The sequence below is a fragment of the Chiroxiphia lanceolata genome, chromosome Z (genome assembly GCF_009829145.1).
Source record: "Chiroxiphia lanceolata isolate bChiLan1 chromosome Z, bChiLan1.pri, whole genome shotgun sequence".
In the NCBI taxonomy this organism is placed as follows: domain Eukaryota; kingdom Metazoa; phylum Chordata; class Aves; order Passeriformes; family Pipridae; genus Chiroxiphia; species Chiroxiphia lanceolata.
The window spans coordinates 54,543,359-54,564,757 of record NC_045671.1 but is presented as its reverse complement, the minus strand read 5'-3'; the positions used below and the strand labels follow the sequence as shown (position 1 = coordinate 54,564,757).

The 21,399-nt window shown below is 36.8% G+C and overlaps 1 protein-coding gene across 1 annotated transcript in view; it reads left to right on the top strand.

Moving 5' to 3' along the window:
- Window positions 1-365: 365 nt before the first annotated feature.
- Window positions 366-21,399, top strand: part of TMC1 (transmembrane channel like 1) — a 61,959-nt gene continuing 40,925 nt past the window's right edge. The window contains exons 1-5 of the mRNA XM_032675785.1: window positions 366-399; window positions 8,777-8,839; window positions 8,973-9,342; window positions 10,795-10,935; window positions 20,213-20,303. Coding sequence (XP_032531676.1) covers window positions 366-399; window positions 8,777-8,839; window positions 8,973-9,342; window positions 10,795-10,935; window positions 20,213-20,303 — 699 coding nt within the window. The remainder of the gene's footprint in view (window positions 400-8,776; window positions 8,840-8,972; window positions 9,343-10,794; window positions 10,936-20,212; window positions 20,304-21,399) is intronic.

Here is a 21,399-nt window from a genome sequence, read left to right as displayed (position 1 = left end):
TGGACATTGTGCAACATCCTTGCTCAGTAAGGCACTTAAGCATTTAAATATTAGTGTTAGTCATAAGTAAGTACATTGCAGGAGAGTTTTTGTTATTTTCAGCAATAATAATAAAGAAGGTGAACAACATATTTGATTCTTTTGATCCTAACCTGTCAACCCTAAATAGTAAGCTAAACATTCATGAAAGATTAATCACTTAGGAAATTAGTATCTTCTTATATTTCAGTGAATGAAACTTCACCAGCGCCATCTGTTCAGTGACAGACAGGATGATGTCGTGGTACACTTCATCTTGAACCACTCAACCTTCAGACTCTCTCCTGTATAGGTAGCACCTGCAGCAGCCGTCTGAAATAGTCACGATGCCTAAGCATGAAAAGTCAACAGAAGGAAATGGTAATTACAAATATAATTATGCAACTGGAGCACATATTCATTTTCTGCATGTAGTTCAACAGTGTGCAAGTTGTGTTTTCTTCTCATTCTTTTTAGTATAAAATCTTGCTAGTCGTAATTCACTCTTCTGCTCAGAAATATGTTTTATTGTGGAAATTGGCTGGTTGTAGCATGGGAGGGTGGTTTTCCACTGGTTAGTAAATCAAAAGAGTGTAACTGCAGCCCTGTTACTTGTCTTACACTTATATGTAATTTATAGGAAAGACTGAAAAAGCAGATGTATTTTGTGGCTTCAGTAAGGTGCACAAAAGCAATGCTTACTTTTCTTATTGCTTTCAGTATTTGCTATGAAATGTCAAACATCCTTCACAGTAAGATTAATAATATTTCTATACTGATACTACCCTGTTCTGGATCTAAAAAATGTTTTTATAGGATAATAATGGCCAACAGTTTATTCTGGCAATGTACAAGGCAACTCTTTAATATGAGAAGTGCTTTCTGTTCCCATGGGCAATACTACTCTTTCTAAAATACTGATTTTTTTTCATATGGAACAAATGTAACATTTATTATCTTCAGCATGGAAGAAAATTGTCAGGGACCTTATTCTAGACTGGTTTCTGAATGAATTCATTAGATCTTGATAAGTACCAGGGCTGCTTCTACTAAACAGGCTTTCTATATTTTTAATCCGTAGTTGTAACATACGGTAGTAATAAAATATTTTCTACTTCCATAGAAAACATCAGAAAGGACTGCTTAGCATTTTTGGCAGCATATAACAGGTAGTTCCCTTTAAAAGTCCATCCTATTTTTTTCCCTTGTGTTGTCTGAGCTCCTCTGTTATTTTTCTTCCCCTCAGTTTTTTTACTACAAGACCATTTACTGATGAATTTAATTTTCAAGCAGTTCATGCTAATGGAGTTCTTTTCAGCATGAGACAAGCACAAAATTTAATGCAGCATAAGAAATTACTTAATGGCTTCAGCAGAATTTCTGAGTAAGAAACCATATGAGCTTGATAACAGCAGAACATGTACATTTTTATAAGCATTTAAAATAAGAAAATTCTAAGAATATCAAGGTTCTAAGTTTACCATAAACATCTACCTTCTACTTGCAAATATCTAACTGAATTGACTTATCTTCTGATTCAGTGACTTTATTGTTCTTTCAAATTCCAGACAATAGCATTCCTATGGTGAGCCAATACTGCACATTTTGTAACTGGAGAAGGTGGACATCTTTGTGTTGCAGAATCATGATCACTCTTTGACACTTTTCCCTTTTTTTGGATGAAAATTTATGCTACATATGTTATTTATAATAAAGTCTAATTATCTTAATTACAGTTATGGGTAATATTTGGAGATAAGGTCATGTGAGTTAACTCAAGACTGTGTTCTAATTTTAGAACACCTACAAGGCTGGAGCTCCCTTACAAGTAAGTATAAGACACTTTCAGAATGTAGTTCTCAATCCACTTCTGACTTAAAAAGTTCCAAGGGCTGGAGTTATCTAGCACAGGGCCAAGGAGCTAAACTAGTTGTGATTTCTTTGCAACAAGTTTTGCTTCATCATTGCTGACAGTCCTGAGGAATATTCTTGCAACATATGCAAAAAATGCATTCTAGAGCCATACATTTTTGGGTTTTTGATATCTTTAGTGAAGCCATTCTTGGTTTGACCCTTCCTCTTGTTTCATAGTATGTCTTCTGCAAAATCTATGATAGTGGGAAATCTGTCATCAGTTCATTAAATAAAATGAGTTCATTTTATAAATCAGTTCATTATGCTGAATTCATGGCTGCGAATTCATTGTTCCTGGCATCTCATGTACGAAAAGACAAACAAAAGCAAAAATATTCAGAGTGTATTTTTAAAAGGGAACAGTTGGAAAGTGCCTATTACTCTCTAAATATTATAAAGAGAATATGTGATGAGCTGGTCAGCTCTAGTTATGCACCTTAAAAGAGCTTTCTTCTCATGAGATTGTCAAAAATGCAACTGACTTCAAATCCATTAAGAACATTATGTATGTAACTTGAACATAAACTCTTTCCTTCATATTATCATGTATTGTTCTCATTTTAACAGTACTATGAATGAATGACAATAAGCTAAGTAAATCCCATTTTAGAACCTGAAAAAGTCCGATTGGTATGATTTACTGCAGTCTCATACTTCTCAGAGTGCATTGAACACTTAATATTCTGATCTTAATTCTTGCAGTAAATACTGCAATTAAAATGAAAAATTGCTCACCATCACACAATGCAATGTGAAGATACAATGCACGTGTGGTGTCTCCTTGTTGTTTTATTAGAGTAGCCAATGGCTCCTGCAAGCTCGTTAGTTCTCTAGCCTTGATTAAGGCAAAGAACTACATGGTTAGATCTTTGTGGGCAGAGGTAGGGAAAATGTAGATGTGCATACAGAGATGGTGTAAGATATAGAGGTCTGGAAACTTTTATGTATGTTTTCCTGAAGGTAGTGAAATATGAGGGGCTTCTCACTGAATTATCTTCCTCCTCTACCTTCTGTAGGTTTTATAATAAAATCAGATTTGGCCCAAAATTCTTGCTCTGAAATTGTGCAATAAACCTATTCAACCCTGAAGAGAAAGTTTGTCTAGGAGAAGTCCTGACCCACAAATTGAGAGGCAGTTTTCAAACCTTGGCATGTTTAAGTACAGCCCAAAAGGAAACTGGAAAGAGGACAGTGTAATCAGATGATGCATCCAATGCCAGCCATGGTGTCAACATGACCCATATGAGCTCAGTCTGTCATTTTAGTAGAACATCAGTAATCAGTAATTTTTCCTTACTAATGGAGAGCAAATGAGTTATTTATGGATGTGAATTGAATGGATTCCATTTGCTCCCTTGTAGTCCTCATCTGTAATTTTCAAATTTTGACTGGGCTACAATTAGCTGGGGAAACTCTCTTCACTGGCAGTCTGCAGAGAGGAAAAGCTTATTGCCCCTGAGCCAACTTCTGGAAATTCTTTATGTGTATAAGTATGCAGGACACAGCATATATATTAAGACTAGAAAGTCTTCCAAGACCCTGGTGTCTCTATGACATTGTAGTATAAATAGTCTGCCTACTTTATTATTTATGATCTTGCCAATTCAGGTGGGAAAGATAAGCATGATATTAGCTTCTATATGTGTAACTGAATAGGAATTATTATTTTACTTTATAAATTAACAGCTATTGCTGGACAGAACAAATTTTTTGTGTTTTGTGATTTTTATTTTTTGTCCATTGGCAGAAAAAATTGCAACACTAAGTGGGAAAAAGAGAGGAAAAATCAAGTATGGTCTCAAATACAGAGTGTAATGATTGTTCTATATAGGTAACTTTTATTTGAAATTTCAGTGTTTCAAGTTCCCTTCTTTTGGGCCTGAGGTGGGCTAAGGTGTTTTTCCCAATGTCTGGAAACAGACTCAGAGGATGAGATCTCTAGTGTTAAGGTTTCAAATCTTGGATGTTGAAGTCTACACTAATTCACTCTTGCAACAGAATTTCTGTGAGATCTTGGTATATTATTTCTGATGTGTTTCACAACTGTTGCTTGTAGGGATATTTACTGGACCTGAAGTGTTCTGAGATAATCTCATATTTACATGATCAGAAAGAAAAACACGGAAATGTACGTAAATACATAGAATTGAATATTGTGCAGCTCTTCCCTCTTTTTGACTAGCACTTCACAAGCATTTATTCTCTAATATAACCTTGCATTGCTGACATTTCTACATGTTGGACAGTCAGTTTGTTATCTATCTAGGCTGATGTCTTTCCAGCACTGAAAAATGCCCAGCATGGTCCAGCTCAGAGGAATACACAGTAATTACTTGCACAGCTCTGTTGGTATACCACCTATTTCTTTGGCTTGACAATTAATAAAATAGAAATTTATCTTATAACATATACAAAAAGTCTGAGAGCATTTTTTGATATATAGATTACTTTGCGTAATGCTGAATTTTTTTGTAGCACCAAAATGCAGAACTGATTAACAGCAGTTAGTTTCACATAGCAGTAATGGGAGCAGGGTATTACAATGAGTCACATTGTGTGAGATAGTTCCAAGAATCATTATGCCTCTCACAGTGAAAATCAAGCAAATTATGTCAGTATGGAATAAGTTTTTAAAAGATCCAAACCATGAAATCTGAGTAGTAGCCTCGATAGAAGGTACAAAAAACTTGGGAAACAAGATAAGGACAAAACAGCCCCCATAATCTGCTAAATAGGCACCTCATAGAGGTGTTACTAATTTTTTTTCTGTCCTTAGTCCTGTCAGCAGCCAACAAGCTTATGTTTAGAGCTCTCTCCTGAGCTGTCTGCTGTTCTGTCTCGTGTCTGTGACATGCAGGTTAGACTGAGCCCGTATTCAGGATGCCCTCTTTTAGCCTTGTTGGCTGATTTGTGGCTATAGTCTAAATAAGACTTCAGGTAAAATGATAGCTTACTCAGATTACACTGTCACTGCCCCTAATCTAGAAAGATGAGAACGTTTCCCTTAAACTACTGTGGAAAAAAAATAAGAAAGTGATCGTATTTCCTAGAGCAAAAGGAGTTATGGGCTATATCTTCAAATATACTTAATGATATATACAAATATACTGTCATTAGGACAAGATGATGTATCCTGGAAGATGTAGCAGTTGAGCTTTTGCTCTGGGTCACATAAACTCAAATTAGGTGAGTCAAAGGCTAATAAGCTGATATTACCCCTATGAATATTAATATTGTGAAGATAAGAGGTCTTATCAATCCTTTTCTGGAAAAGTGAGTAATTCTAGACAGTGCTTTTGTGAGACTTAATTGATTTTATTGGAGGATTCACCAGACTTTTGATAAATGGGTTCACATGAAGATCTGTTTAAAAAATCCCAAGACCAGTATATGAACTTCCCCTATAGTGAGGATTTTGTTCCTGCATCAAATACTACATTTAACTTTAACAGGCCACAGCATCAAAAATGCTCCTTGGCTTCCTATAGTATTCTATTACAGTGCCTAAGGAATGCATTCTACTGTTTCTCTATGTAGCAGTTTATAGCAGAGCATTTAAATTAAGTGCTACACTGCACTTACATATAGTGTCACCATGAAATGTAATTTGTGTATTGTTGAAATACTTCTCCAGTAATTCAGTAAGACAGGGTTTTACAAGCACAAGCACCTAAATTGCTGAGTTATGGGCTGCCTGGCCTCTCCCTTTCCTCTTTGAAAAGTATTACAGAGTTTGTCACCTCTAGTAGCTTTCAAATAATAATAATAAGCACAATAATAATAAGCACAGTAATGTTTTTATCTCTTATTGCTCAAATACACAACCAACTAACAACACAGGTCTTTTATGGGGCATGCAAAACAGAGAAAGACAGTTATTAATACCTCTTGTCTGAAATGCAAGTCTCCAGGGGTAGCTGCAATGTGTCTGCTGTGTGGGGTGGTAATGTAGCTTTCATGCAGTCATGCCTATACACTGTTAAGGACAGATATTGGGGTGGTAAAGCTCTTCTATCCCCTCTACTCAGAGATTTTTTTCCCCCCTGAACAGTACTAACTGGTGTAAGAGCTGTCACAAGTGAATAACTTCTAGTTCTATCATGAACTTCAGCTTTTATGTTGTTGACACAGTTCATGGAATAACATAGGGAGCTATAATACTGGAGGATTGGAGAGTCCATGGCTTCCAGTTCCTTTTAAAAATAAGTTGTAGTAAAATGCTTTCTGCATCTGCATCATACCCAAAGACCTGGAAGAGATCTCTTATTCTGTAGATACACCAGAGGGAGAAGGGCACACCTCTATGTGTTTATATCAACACATTTTATCTTTCTATGAAGTTCAGTTTGGAGATACAATTTTAAGTTTTTGCAGAAAAAACATTTTAAGCTGCATCTGTACTTGCTGGGTGTGCTTATAGCACCCACTTTTCTTCTAGCTGCATGATTCCATGTAATCACTGGCCGTGTTTTCTAGGTTTGTTTTGTGGCTATATCTATTTCTGTTTGATTTCATGTGTTTTCTTTATTTCTTTAAAAATTCATCTTTATCTCTCATGTGCCTGATCATTTAGATGCAAAAAAACCAAAACCACACTTAAATTAATATTCAGATACGCTCCTCTGTAGTAGTGTTGTCAATAATTTCTTCAAGCAGTCTGAAATCTGTAAATTAGCTTAGGACTTCATTTTATCTCAAATGTTGGATTCAGTGTAGTAAATTTATTTTCCTTATGCTATTAGAGTTAGACAGACTCCAGCAGCAACCTTCTACCCTGTTTAAGTCACTATGTTGCGTAGTCCCTTCTCACTTTCACTGTTACCTGAATATGATGTTAACATGATGTCAACTCAGGCTTAATACACTTCACTGCTAATGCACGTTTCAGTATATATGATAAACCTCCTCATGTTTGCTAGTTGTAAAAGCTCATCAGACTCTGCATTGAGTCTCCCAAAATATTGACTCTCCCAATATTTTACCATAAAAGTGCTTTTCTGGGAAATTCTGTTCAGCTGTAGGAGATCAGCAAAAACATTAGTTTCAATAAAAAATAGTGTCTTAGTGTTGCATGTGAAGTATCTGTTTAGAGATGTCTGTCTTCATCGTTGCAAGCTTTCAATAGCAACACAATGATCTTTATCAAAAGATGATCCTGTTACTGTCAGCAGCAGAAGGCATGTGTCCAGGCAGAACAAAGGAGCACTTATTGACACATTACACTGATAATACAGAATGATAATATTTTTGCATAATCTTAAAAATTATGGTGCAGATGCTGGGGAAGTGATAGAAAGTGTTAATCACAATTGAATGTTTTGTGGAGGAAATACATACACTCCAGTTGTAAAATGCCACTCACATTCTGGATAATAACTCTTTGCCTGTTACTGCACAAAGAAGACCCTAGATTCCTTCTTGCTTGCAGCCTTATGTATTTTACTGCTTTTCTTTGATATTAAGGAAAGCCAAGATGTTGTGCTTCGTGGTTATCTATAGTAGTCCCTAAATAAATCGAACTGTATATAAATTTTCAGTGAATCACTAGTGGCTTAATAAAATGTATGAAAGGAACTGGGGAACTAGGGAATGGTTGAAAAAAGAATATAAAGAACAATTATAGATGAATGAAAAAGGAAGATATCTGTAGTTTCTTCTTGCCTGAAAACTGTGACTGTAGGGATTATTACACGTCACCTTTTCTCTCTGTACAGAGGGGAAATAAGACAACAGACACATGGAACATGCATAGTGTATAGGAGTGGAATGACTGCTACCTATTTCTACTATTTCATGGTAATAGCATTTAATCTTCTCATTAATTTCCTACTACCATCTATTTCTATAAATTCCACCGATGTGTCTAAGCTGCTGTCCCACATGTAGAAACTCAAGAGAATCCATTAGCACCTGACTTCTCAGGTGTTGCTTCTGAAGAAACATTACTAAGGAATATTAGTAGAAGTTTCAGAAGTGACCTGTTGAGTAACATGTTCATACCAATATTTTCAGAGAGCATATCAATCAGATATTATGACGGATATGACACATATGAGAGGAGTATTTTAATTTATTCTCTATATAAGCATGATCTCAGTTTGGATAATTTTCTGCTTATTGATGGGCAGCAGAGACATCATCTCTTATTAAATTTATTGAGACTGAGAAAATTAAGCAAGAGACCCACTCCAAACCACAGATGTTTCTAAGGAGAAACACTATTCTTCTGAAATAGGCTATCTCTCTAAAGCCCTCAACGTTTTTATTGTCTCATGAGTGGTAGAGTGGGACTGTGGTACAGCATACAAGTGAGCTAGGTCAAGTTTTGTCACTATGCTTAGAGATTTGGTTGCTGGAACTTAGTGTAAATCTCTTTCTTCTGGAACTACCCTCTTCAGCTATGTTGCAGCTATGAATCTTCAAGCCTTCCAGTCAGACAAATCAGAAAATTATTCTTTTACTCTTCTTTAATCTCAGCCAGTCCTTTTTCTTTCATGTTTAAGAAAATCTTTGAGAATTCTCTGAGAAGTATTTTCATCCTCCTTGTTCTTCTTCAAACCGTAGAATATTTTTAGAATTCTCCTGTCTTACCTATTTTTTCCATGAGAGAGAGTTCATAGGATCACTTTGAGGCTTATGTATTTGGGTGCTGAAGGAAAGTGGAACTATTTTTTCTGTTTTCATCTTATTTCTTGAAAACTATTTGCCATGTGCCAAAACCTTGGGTTCATGAAACAGTGTAAAGGAGTACAAAGCAGTAATTGCCAAGAATTTCTTGAAAACTCTGCATTCCTAATGACCAATCCACACTTCCTGTGCACTGGCCTTTGTTTTCACTCCACAGATGGCAGTGGTGACAATGAAGAAGGCAGTGCAGCTGAGAATGAAGAAAATGTCAAAGGAACAGGTCAGTAATGTGGATTATTTTGAGGCAGATTCAGACATTTTCTGACTATTAGTATGAATGAAAGAGTAGGAAAGGTCTCCTTCTATCATACTGCCTTCTCTCATGTGTTTTGATTTTTTTAAATTGATCACAGATAAAGGGAGGAAGAGAGCAATTCCAAGAACTACAAGAGGCCACGCCAGGGGGAGAGCCAGGCATGGTGATGAAGAGAATGAGGATGATGAAGATGGGACAAGGAGAGCTGGGCATCACAGGCACAGAAACCGTAGAAGAGGACGAGCAGCTGGAAATGAGGGCAGTGATTCTGATACAGAAGCTGTAAAAGCCAGGAAGAACCAGGCAAACCAGAAATCCAAGGAAGATGATGAAGAAGAGGAAGATGGGAAAGGGGGTAAGAGTGGGAAAGGCAAAAATGAGAAGAAAGTGGACAAAAAGCCTGACAAGAAAGGGAAAAAAGAGAAGGCAAATAAGAAGAAAAAAGACAAAAAGAAATCAGGATCTGGGTAATTCAGTAATTTTTTTTTCTTACAATAAGATCTGCATAAAACTTGCTTCCGTTTACAGCTGTGAAATACCAAGAGTCAGCAGGACTCATATGTTACACCTGAATTAGAGCCAGACAGATATTTTTTTTTCCTGCAGTAAGGAAGCTCTGGCTGAGTGAAATGGGAACTTTCCACAAAGTCATATCTAATTCAATGGAGTGAAGTCAGAGTTTTGTCACAGGTCCAGGCTGGGACCTGAGGAAATGACCAGCCAGACCCTTCTGGGACTGCTGATACCCTGCGGATTAGGTCAAATCTGGTCAGGCAGAATGGGAACTCAAGCCAGGGTCACCCTTAATTTGATTAAAGATCCAAGGTTTATGAGCTGTTCTCTAGAGAAAGGGAGAAAAAATGATAGAGGAGTGAAGAAAATGACAGAGAGAGGTGATAACAGGTGAGATCTCTCCTGCTTTTTCCTTTCTAGAAAAATAAGATCCCCCAAACTCCAAGATGATAACCCGACAAACAGCCAGGGTCTAGTTTTATTTCCAGTAGAGAACTAAGATCTTGATGCTTCTCACGTTCTTTTTTCCCAGCCAGGTTCAAGCCAGATTTTTTATAAAAGATTGGTGTCAAAATTTCAAAAACCCAGAACCAAGGACTGAGATGGGATTTTCCAGTCTGTCTTTCACTCACTTCCTCTTAAATATCACTGTTCAACTTTCCAAAGCATCTAATGCAACCAGGGGTCTTTGGAAGAACCCACTGACATAGAGCATTTCAAAAAATAATTTCTCTTTTTCTGCCATCCTAGGATTCCTTTGCTCCTTGTCCCTCCTTGTGCTTTTGAAAGGAAGCAACTCATGGGAATGGTGTATAATGCAGCAAATGGAGCTAGGCATGGTTTTCTCAATGGAGAGGGAGAGAAAATCCCATCCTGCATTCAGTACTTACTACAGCTTTTTCTGTTCCCAGAGACATTACTGGAGAGAACAGTGGGAGTGAAAGGAAAAAAAAAAGTACAATGAGATATGTTGTTGTATTAATTTGTCTGGTATCTCATTTCTATATAGTTCTACTTCATTTCCTTTCCCTATGACAGCACCTAAAATCTTACTGCTGCAGCTAGAGCATCATCACCTCACCACTGTGAGTTCGATTGGACTCTTAGGAAGCTGGTTACACTTGCAGGAACAATCAGTGGCTGCCAGATTCTTCCCCAAGAGCTCTGCCCGCTCTGTATGGAATGCTGAAGGTGTAGTGCTGGTTCACCTGCAGCTCTGCACTTCATGAGCAAGCTTTGCTTTTCATACTTAAATAAATTACACGTCTACGTGAAGTGTGTCCTCCCTTCTGTGCAAGCGTGAAGTCTCAAAGTTAACTAAAATTAACACAAAGTATGTTTTTCTGTGAAAAATTCCGTCCTATCTGAGTTTGGATGATGTTTTTTGTCCCTGCTTTTGTTCGAAGTTCTGATTCTGACTCTGAGGAGGAGCCAATTACAGAGGAGGAATTGGCCAAGTTGAAAGAAGAGGTAGAAGAAAAAAAGAAATTAATTGCCACGCTACGAAACAAGCCATGGAAGATGAAAAAGAAGTTGTCTGTCCTGAAGTACGGTTTGTTTTTCATAATGAATATATGCTATTCTACTTTGCACTTTGCACTGTTTTTCTGAATTATTGCTGTAATTTTCAACCTACTCACAAAACTAACTTCAAAATATTTCTAATCTCTCTTTCCCAGGATGTGTTTTCACCGTAAGTAGAGGTTAATGGTATTGCAGATCAGTGCTTTCTTGTCCCTGTAGAGCTGAAATCAAATATGAAAAGCTAATATATTTTTCTTTTTGGAATTTCCATTATAACCCCATGAAAAATCTTTCCTTTTTTTCAGTTAGGTTGATATTGGTAAATTCTACCATTGGTGAGATTAATATCTCATTAACATCTCTCAGAAAAATGAGAAATTTCATGATTACCTCAAGATTACTGGGGGGAAAAAAGAGGATTTATCTCTCTAACTTTTTGGAAAGAAAAACAGATTTTTTTCAACTTGGGAAAAAGCAAACTGATTGGAAACTGAACTTGCATTTTGGTTCATTTTAACACATACCACATAGAAAACTGCCCTAGCAAACCTATTGCTATATTTTCACGGAAGCTAAAAATTTTTCATTTACAGTTAAATTTCCACCAAGCACAGAAACGGGGTAAATGGAGAGAACTTCATTCTTTTGTCAAAAAACCTGATACGCTCCTCTGTTTTGAATAACTCATTCCCTGTAGCACAGATCAAATGCCAACAAAATCCATGTACATAAAGACTGTTGTTATTGGCATTATTCTTGCACACGTGAAAAATGGACACATGCTGGCTTTAATCGCCTTAAACTTGTAAATCAATAACGTGACTTTTGAATACTCTTATATTAACATTTCTTACTCTTGAGGGTCTTGGTAAACAGTTGTTATTAGTGAGTGTTTCCCTATGTCATCTGCTTCTTCCCCTGTGGAGGATTTAGAGTATTTTGAGATGTGTGGAGAAAAAGAACAACCTATCTTCTTAGAGATAGAAGAAAAAATTGCCCAATTCTTTGTACTCCAGCTTTCACAGTAGAGGGATACTTCTCTGGAGATTTCTTCTCAGCATTATGAGAAATGTTATTTAGTGTAAGCCAAAACAAACCTCACTTCCACATTTTTTTCAGTATCAGCACCATTTTTAACCCCCAAGAATGAAAAAAAGTACTCTCCAGGAATATTCTGTATATTCATGACAAAATAAGACCCCAAAAATATACTCTTTTCTTATTATTTTGAACAGTGAATATTAGCATCAATTAAGACTTTTCACTGTAAATATTATTTTTTTAAAAGAAGTGTTGTCAGAACAAACAATTTTTTTGGGGAAATATTTAATTTCCTCTAAAATTTGTGTTCTAAAAAAAATAATAAATTTAAAATTGTTCAAATAGTTTGCTTCAGCGTTCTCAAAGTAACTTTTTTTCACGACTTAGAAAGTATATGGTGGGAAAGATGATTTATACTTAGCTTCAGTGACTGCTTTGCAAAATGGTAAATCTTTTCCTTCATTATTCTGTTCTGAAAATGTATGATCAAACAATAACTTTAGAACACAGATGCAGAACTAGTTACTCTGCAGAAATGCCTTCTGTTGAAACATGGCTGAGAGCTCATTGTGAAAATAAGATTCTTAATAGAGCTGCACTGGCAATTTAGATCAGCTCTAATTTCTAATTTAGATCCCTGTGTCTAAAAAGATGTATTTCAAACAGCCCATAATTATTCTCTGAAGAACTGTGACTAGGTGAGGCTACTGCTTTGTTGCAGAGTGTCCTTCTGTGGTTTGAAGTTGAGCTGTACCGATATGGTCAGACTCTAACCTCATCTTGAGATATTATGGTCAGATCTTTAGAGGTCTGGAGATACAAAAAAAGTGATGCAGAAGACACAGAGAAGGATGGAAACATATTATGCAGAAATAGCATCACCACTTTCCTAGGCCTTAAGCAATAGACATGTTAGGCTGGGGACATAATGGTCTGAGAGTTTAAGTGTGCCTGGAATCCAGACTTTTTCTCAGTTCCAAGACAAATATTCTCTATCAGGAGAGTTTTCTCGATCTATTCATTTTCCTTCCACTGGTTCAAATGGTTTGTGAGGGCTGTTGTTTTATATTTCCTATGAGAGATGATAACTTGTGCACATTGTCACTGCATACTCAGGTCAGCACAACATTACCTGAAGAGCCATCAGATGATAATGACCATCAATCATTACTTACATATCTGAGATTTAGAGAGGGGGGTAAACTATTGAAAAGATTTCATTGACAGAGTCCCTTAGGAGTCAGTCCTGAGGGGAAAAGGAGTCCAGGAAGGCTGGATATGCTTTAAAAAGGAATTTTTAAATATTCAGGAGCAGGCTTGTTAAATATTCAGGAGCTGGCTTCCTCCCCATGTGTAGGAAGACAAGTTGTCGGGTGAAAGACTAGACTGGTTAAATAGAGAACTTAGGCTTGAATTTAGGCCAAAAAAAAAGAACCTATCATTTCTGGAAGGAGGGTCAGATAACTTGGGAAGACTGCAAGGATGTCATGAAGTCATGCATAGATAAGATTAGAATGGCCAAAGCCCAACTAGAATTTGATTTGGCTGCTACAGTTAAAGACAACAAAATAGTTTCTACAAATACCTTGGCAGCAAAAGGAGAGTCAAGGGGTGTCTCCATCATTTGTTGAATGCATAGGTACCATCCCGAGAGTGTTTAACAGGTATCTGGATCTGGCAGTGGGTGATATGTCTTAATGGTTTAGGGGTTACAGTGGTAGTGCTGGTTTGAGGGTTGGACTGAATGATCTTAAAAGTCTCTGCCAACCTTGACTGATCTATGATTCTATGATTTTTGGATTAGAAGGTACAAAAAAATAAAACTCATGGACCACAACTTCAGCTGTTGCAAATTGGTAAACATCCAGAGAAAGCTATCTCAACCTACCTCTGAGGGTCCACTTTTGGGAGCTGCATCCCTGTGAGTGCATTTTTTCTGTTTGAGTTTTGCAGCAATATGAAGGAAAGGGTTGAGTTTAAATGCTGTGCTACTGTATTTGCTTCTGGTATACTCATCTCACTGCCCTTATTAATGCTCATACACTTTAGATAGCCAAAAGTTTGTGCTATAAAATCACAAAGTCTGTTAGTAAATATGTAGTTTATATCCAACAGCGAAGCTTGTCATGGTACCAATATAACCAGAGCACAAGAATCCAGAAATGTGCCAACAGTGGTCTCACTTTAAAGTTGTACCACAAGCCAGTTAGTAAACTGTGAAAACATGTGAAATATAAATAAATAATTAAATGTATATTTATATAAAAAGACAGTACAGTGCCAAGCTTAGGCTTTTTTAAGGACTTCCAGGTAAACACAGACCATAAAGAAAGACATGAGAACTTTTTGGTTCTTTTTTTTTTCCCCTGAGAAAATCAGAGCAGTACAAAGTCTGCATAGGATCACAGAATGGTTTGTGTTGGAAGGGACATTAAAGGTCACCTAGTTTCAATTCCCTGCCATGGGCAGGGATGCCTTCCACTAGACCAGGTTGCTCAGAGCTCCATACAACTTTGCTTTAAACATTTCCAGGGTTGGAGCACTCACAGCTTTTCCTGGCAACCTCTTCTGTGCCTCACCACCCTCACAGTAAAGAATTTTTTTCATAATATCTAATCTAAACCTACTCTCTTTCAGCTTGAAGCCATTCCCCCGTGTCCTGTCAATACATCCTCTTGTAAAATGTCCTTCTTCATCTTTCTTGTTCCGGAAAACTGCAAAACCCCAAAGCCTTCTCTTTTCCAGGCTGAACAAACCATGTTCTCTCAGCCTGTCCTTGTAGGAGAACTGCTCCATCCCTCTAATCTACTTTTTGGCCCTCCTTTGAACTTGCTCCAACAGTTTGATGGCCTTCCTATGCTGGGTTCTCCAGTGCTGAATGCATCACTCCAGTGTATCAGAGTGGCAGAATCACCTCCCTCACCCTGCTGGCCTTCCTGCTGCTGATGCAGTCCAGCACATGGTTGGCTTTCTGGGCTGTGAGTGCACATTGCTGAGCCATGTGCAGCCTCTCATCTGCCAGCACCCCCAAGCCCTTCTCAGGAGGGCTACTCTTGACCTGTTCATCCCCTAGGCTGTTTGATTGCTCCAAACCAAATGCAGCACCCTGCACTTGGCCTTGTTGAACTTCATGAGATTCTCATGGGATCACTTCTCAAGGCTGTTCAGGTCCCTCTGGATGGCATCCTATCTTTCAGGTGTGTCAACAGCACCACTAACTTCATGTCATCTACAAATTTACTGAGGGTGCACTTGATCCCTTCATCTATATCATTAATGAAGATACTAAATGACACCAATCCCAACACCGACCTCTGAGGGACACCATTTGTCACTGATGTCTGTTGGGACTCTGAGCCATTGACCACTACCATCTGGATTTAACCATCTGACCAATTCCTTACTCATTTAACAGTCCACTTATCGAGTCCATATCTCTACAATTTAGAGAGAAGAATGTTGTAGGATACCGTGTTAAAGACTTTAGAGGAGTCCAGGTGACCCTTCTCTTGTTCGCAGGTGTAGTCACTCCATCATAGAAGGCCACACGCTAGGGAGAGAATATATTATGGTGATTTTTCACTAATTTTTTAGCCTTATTTATTTTATTACAGGACTCAGATTACCCATCAAGACAGGTGAATTGGAAATAGGATTATTTTGATAAACATGCAAACCCCAAAGATACATTAAGATGTATGTATAAGATAGCAAAAAATTCTCAACTTTTGATGTGCTCTTTGTACTCCCATAAATCAGTATTTAATCTCTCTTACTGTGGACATACTGGCAGTCCTGGAGGCCAGACTGGTTGTCCTGGAGGCCAGCTGGATATTAAATAACACTGTAATTTGCCCATTATTACTGCTGAACAGCTTTTCAAGTGGCCTGTGCCTGACAACAGTTCTTTTGAAATATGTTTTTAGCCAATCTTTTTAAGACTTGGAGAAGTCCTGGATGATCAGTATTAATGTGACATTTCTTTTTAATGAGTTTCTAGGTCTTAGAGTCTGAAACCTTCCTGACCTGTTACTGAAAGATGTGATCAATCCACTTAAATCCAATTCATTAGCAACAACCTCTGAGAGCTGTAATTCATCCTCTCTCTTTAACACAGAAGTGCCCGAGGTACCATACACCTAGCACTTTGGAAGCTGTAACTCCACACCTAATATTAATTATTAACTCAGGCTTCTCCAGGACAATAATGCCTGGCCCCATGAAACATTTACTAGTTCTTGCATCTGTAATTCACTTAATAAGCTTTCTCTGAAGTTTCTTTAAACTCACAGTTAGCTAAAGGGGCACACTTTGGCCTATCTTGTGATATAGATAATTTACCTATAACACGATACCAGTAATTACAAAGCTCTGTTTTGTTGCTCTGTGTTGATTTTGACACATCCTCATGTTAGTGAAGTCTCATTACTTCCAAGTGGGCATGAATATGTATGTATGTTATGTGCTTTTGGTTTTTGTTGTGGTTTCTAAAGTAATTATAAGACTACTTTTTATTACTTGATTATTCTTCCTGTTCTCACATTTTATTCATAGCAAAAAAGAAATGGAGGAAAGGACAAAGTGTGACAAAAGGCTGCAGTGATGTACAAATAGAGGTCTTTCAGTGAGGTAGTTTAGACATCAAGGTATAAATCTTAATTGAGTAATCTATTGAATTGTATTTAACAAAAAAAGAGTGTGTGTCATAGATATGGAAAGGATATGGCAAGGGACTGAAGTCCCTAACTGATGCCAAGTTTTTGCTGAACTTTAAGGCCAGGAGGCTTAAGTAACCCATGAACCACAGAGGTTGGGAGTAACCTAGTGGGACTAGTTTGCTGCAGAGCTGGTGGGGAAAGAAAAGATGAGGAGCAGAACTAAACATATTCTGTTTGATGACTCCAGCATCATCTGGTAGTTATACTTTCTGTATTAATTCTTTGCATGTAACTGTACAGATGTTTTGGTCTCATTACTCATAAGGCCTTTATTAAATTTTTTTTCTGCACTGAATTTTCTTTTCAGATATACCATTAAAGCTCTGGTGGGAATTTTTCATAGTATCAAGTTGTTATTGAGTGTTGCATTTAATTACCAATTAAATAAGATCTATAAGTGATGCAAGTATTCATGGATGCAACTAACAGACAGGCTGCTGTGGGGCCCTTAGTAACTCCTCTATATATTTGCATGTGGTAAGGTTCTCTTGTTAGACTTAGCATCTCTAAAAGAGCAATATGAACTTGCTATTAAGAATGTTATTGGTGAAATCCACCACACACTGAAACGTAAGATATGCTTGTAGAACATTAAAAGCAACTTGATTTCATTTATTCCAACAGTGGAAGAAGACTTCAACTTTTCTTTCACAAAATAATTGATTTTTTTTTATTCTTTCAAATGCATAATAATAATAGCATAAAAAAATCATTTAGATTGGAAAAGGTCATTATAATCATTGAGTCCAACTGTTAACCCAGCACTGCCAAGCCAAGTCCATCGTCAAACCAGGTCCCTCAGCACCACATCTACATTTCTTTTAAAAACTTCCAGGGATGGTGTTTCAACCACTTCCCTGGGCAGCTGTTTCAATGCTTGACAACCCTTTTGGTTAAGCAAATTTTCCTGATATCCAATCTAAACCATCCCTGGCACAAACTGAGGCTGTTTCTTCTTCTCCTGTTGCTTGTACCTGGAAGAAAAGACTGACTCCCATCTCACTACAATCTCCTTTCAGGAGTCAAACTGAAAGTGTTGTTGATCCCCTCTTCCAGATCATCAGTAAAGATATTAAACAGGATTAGCCATAGTATTGAGGTCTGGGAAACACCATCTGTGACTGAACACCAGATGGATTTAACTCCATTCACCGCCACTCTTTGGACCATATAACCTGTGCTACTTTTTTATTAATTATGTGATGATTATTAACTATGTGAAGACTTTGGCTATTACTTCTCAAGAATGGGAAATATTATTGACACAGTTTCTGATGCATATTTGAAACATCTACTTCTCATGGTCACTGTGATATATGCGTTAATGCCAATAGTTCTATTAGTTAAAAAACATCAAAGTGCATTGTTATTGACTAGAACAAAATTCAGTGTAAATGGAAAATTAAAGTAATACTGCAAATCCACCATTTGGGCTTAGCTGATTTCTTTCCAGATTTATACAAAAAATTTAATATACAATATAAGCACAGGAAAACAATGTATTAAAAAAATGAGAGGAGTTGCTTCATACTTCTTTCATGAAACATGAAAGTAGCTTCACAAATATTGTGCATGAGTCCCACTGGTTTTGTACTCCAGCCTTACCTTGGAAACTGAGTTGGCTGCATGCATAACCACCAAGTAAGAAATAACTGGTTTGTTTGTGATGCAGTGATGAACTTAGTTCAATGCACAGAAACAAAATGAAAATCAGAGAAAAATAAGTTATAAAGCAGAAACATTTGAGGAAGAAGGGTTGGAAGGAGAGATGAAATCTGAGCCACTGTCAAAGCAAAATGTAGGGAAGCATCCAGTAGAGTCAGCAGCACAAAACCTCTAGGTACAGTTATCCACCTTCAAAAAATAATGTTTTGGTTTGTCCTGAAGAAAAAACTAAAATACTAATAACACTCCAACTTGAAATATTGCTTGATGGAGGGTCAAGGAGGCAAAGGAGGATAAGAAAAACTAGTTTTAGTAGAACACCTGTGAAAATATTTTAAAACAAATCAAAAAGGAATTGAATTAGGCATTTAAAATAAATATTTTCATGAATTTCCTTGTGAAAAAATCCTATCCTCTTTTTGCTTAGCCTCATTTTATAGCAGAATAAGTTTGTGGAGAGCTTTAGTGTTCATCTACAGATGCAAGATGTGCTCATATCTGCTACAGAGGATTTTTTAACTTATTAATGGTTGTTTTCTTATTATCTCCTTAAATTTCTTACTGCTTCACTGTAAAAAAACCCCAGCCTACAATTTGAAGTCTTCATATGCCTCAGCATAACATAATTAGTGACTGAAAAGACAAGTTTTCTACAGCTCTCTAGGTTTTGATTTCAGAAATTTTTCATGAACAAGTCGAAATTACCTAGAGACCAAAGCGATAGTAGGAGGGTTTCCTTTCTAGTTCAGAATACGATATGCTGACCTGGCAGATTGGCACATGTTCAGTTTATCGATTCTGGCTGCTTTTATGTCAGTGTTCCAGCACTGGCTGCTGAATTTAGGAGGAAGCTGCCATCTGCTGTTAGGACTGCCTTAAATCTGTTGACTGCCGCAAGATTTCAAATGCTGACACTTGGATTTAAAGGGGTCTCCTGGACACTGGTTTCCTGAAGCTGAACCAATCTATTTTCTATGACTAATTTGGGAGGGCTGAAATTTAAGTGTAGATTTTTTTTAAGTATCAAAATGAAAGAATGATCTGTGACCACTGAACTGTAAAATCTTGGAAGGACTCAGAGTGGCTTGGAGAATAAGAAACACACAGTCAGTGCCAATGTTAGCTAAATACAGAAAGATCAGACTCCAAAATCCAGAATACAAATGTGATCTAGAAGCACAGAATTGGGAACAAGGAATCTAGACTCTTAAAATGACACTGACTTGATCCTCAAGGAACAGCTCTGAAGTGGTGAATATGTGGGCTGTATTATTTAATGTACATATATTTATAAGCAAAACTTTAGTCTTTTGGGGGCTAGTGAAGTTACACTGCTAAGAATGACTCTGGGAATGATACAGCTAGAGAAGATATATGCAGAAATTCTCAAGAGTTGAATTAAACCTAGTATTGATTAGCATAGCCACAACAGAAACAAGGCTTTAGTGTATACATATCTCCAAAACAAATAATGAAAATAAATTTTCCTTAGGTAGCTGGACAACAATTTATTTTAAGTGGGACCAGGAGGAACAGCAGTTTGTAAATCACGCAAATGACCAGTAGCTGAACTTCTAAATTCACTGTGACTAAAAATATTTGATAACATTGACTGGATGTAGGTGGATCTCAGAGCTCCAAATACATTTGGATTGGAGCAGATTTCTGAAATTGCTTGTACTTTTTGCACTACATATGATTAGTATTCTGTGAAATACAAAATTTCAGAGATTTTCTTTCCTAACATTACTAAGGGAACAAGATTTTATAAAATTCTATGAGGAGCTGAAACACAAAAAATTAAATTAATATGGTAGAGACAATATAAAATTTACTGTATCATTGTCTATATCTCTCTTTTGCCATCATTTTTCAGGGAAGCCCAACTTTTTGTTGAAAAGTTTGAAGGTGCTCTTGGAAAAGGAAAAGGAAAAAAATTCTATGCATACAAAGTGATGATGACCAAGGTAAATTGTTTGTTTCACTAACTTCCTGTAAAGCTAATGGTGAACCTTTTGTAAATTATCACCATAGGTAATCATCTTCCAAAGTAGAGTTCCTTGTCTTTCTTTGCATTTTAAAACTTTTATTTCCACTGCCCTTGCATGAAAGTATTTCTAATGAGAGCTGACAGTTGGATTGAAACTTCTTGTCAAAACAAAAATCAACTGTTTTACAGGAGTTTTCAAGAATTTAATATCTTGTGAAAGTTAATTTCTCTTGGTGTAGATTGGGTATTTGTGTGGACCGAATCTAAAGTTCAGTCTTTCTCTTGAGATTCACATTCTTCCAAACACATATTTTGACTTAGTTTTATGTTCTGACACTCCTTTACAGTACAAATCTAACTGTTTTGAATTGGAATGGTTTGGGAGATTCACTTCAAAAGCACACGGTTGCCCCAAACTAAAATGCTGATGCAGAAAAGCGCTAAGAATATTTGTCAGGACTACTTGTTATGACCAGGTTTACCCTTAGTTAGACTTGATTTTGTGCAAGAAACTGTGTGGTCCCATCTCCTAAGCATTGATGGTCACAAAAAGTAATCAGGCTTTCAAACTCAGTTGGACATAGGAAGCTCAATTACAGAAGTTAAATTCATTAATAGATAAACTCCTGGGTAAAGTATTTGTAATTAAATGACATAGCTTAAGCTCCAAATTTAAATTTTAAATAGCAAAGGAAATAAGAAATTAAGTCTCAGAAACAATTCTAAAAAAAAAAGAAAAAGAAAAGAAAAAGGAAAAGAGAAAGAAAGAGAAAAAGGAAAAGAAAAAAAGAAAAACAAAAAGAAAAAAAGAAGAGGAAAAAGGAAAAAGAGAAAGAGCATGACACAAAAGGAAGTGATTAGTTAGTAATTGTGGAAGAAATAGAAACCTTACACAAAGCCAATAGGAGACATATTCAGAACAAACAAAAGAAGATGGTTCTTCACAAGCTGTTACTCTGTAGACTCTGACAAAGGATGCTGTGCTTGGTTAAGGGCTTACATTAGCTCAAGGGAGAACTGAGCATCTGGACACTGAGATGATGGTGTGGTTTTTTTTTTTCTTTTTCTGTGAC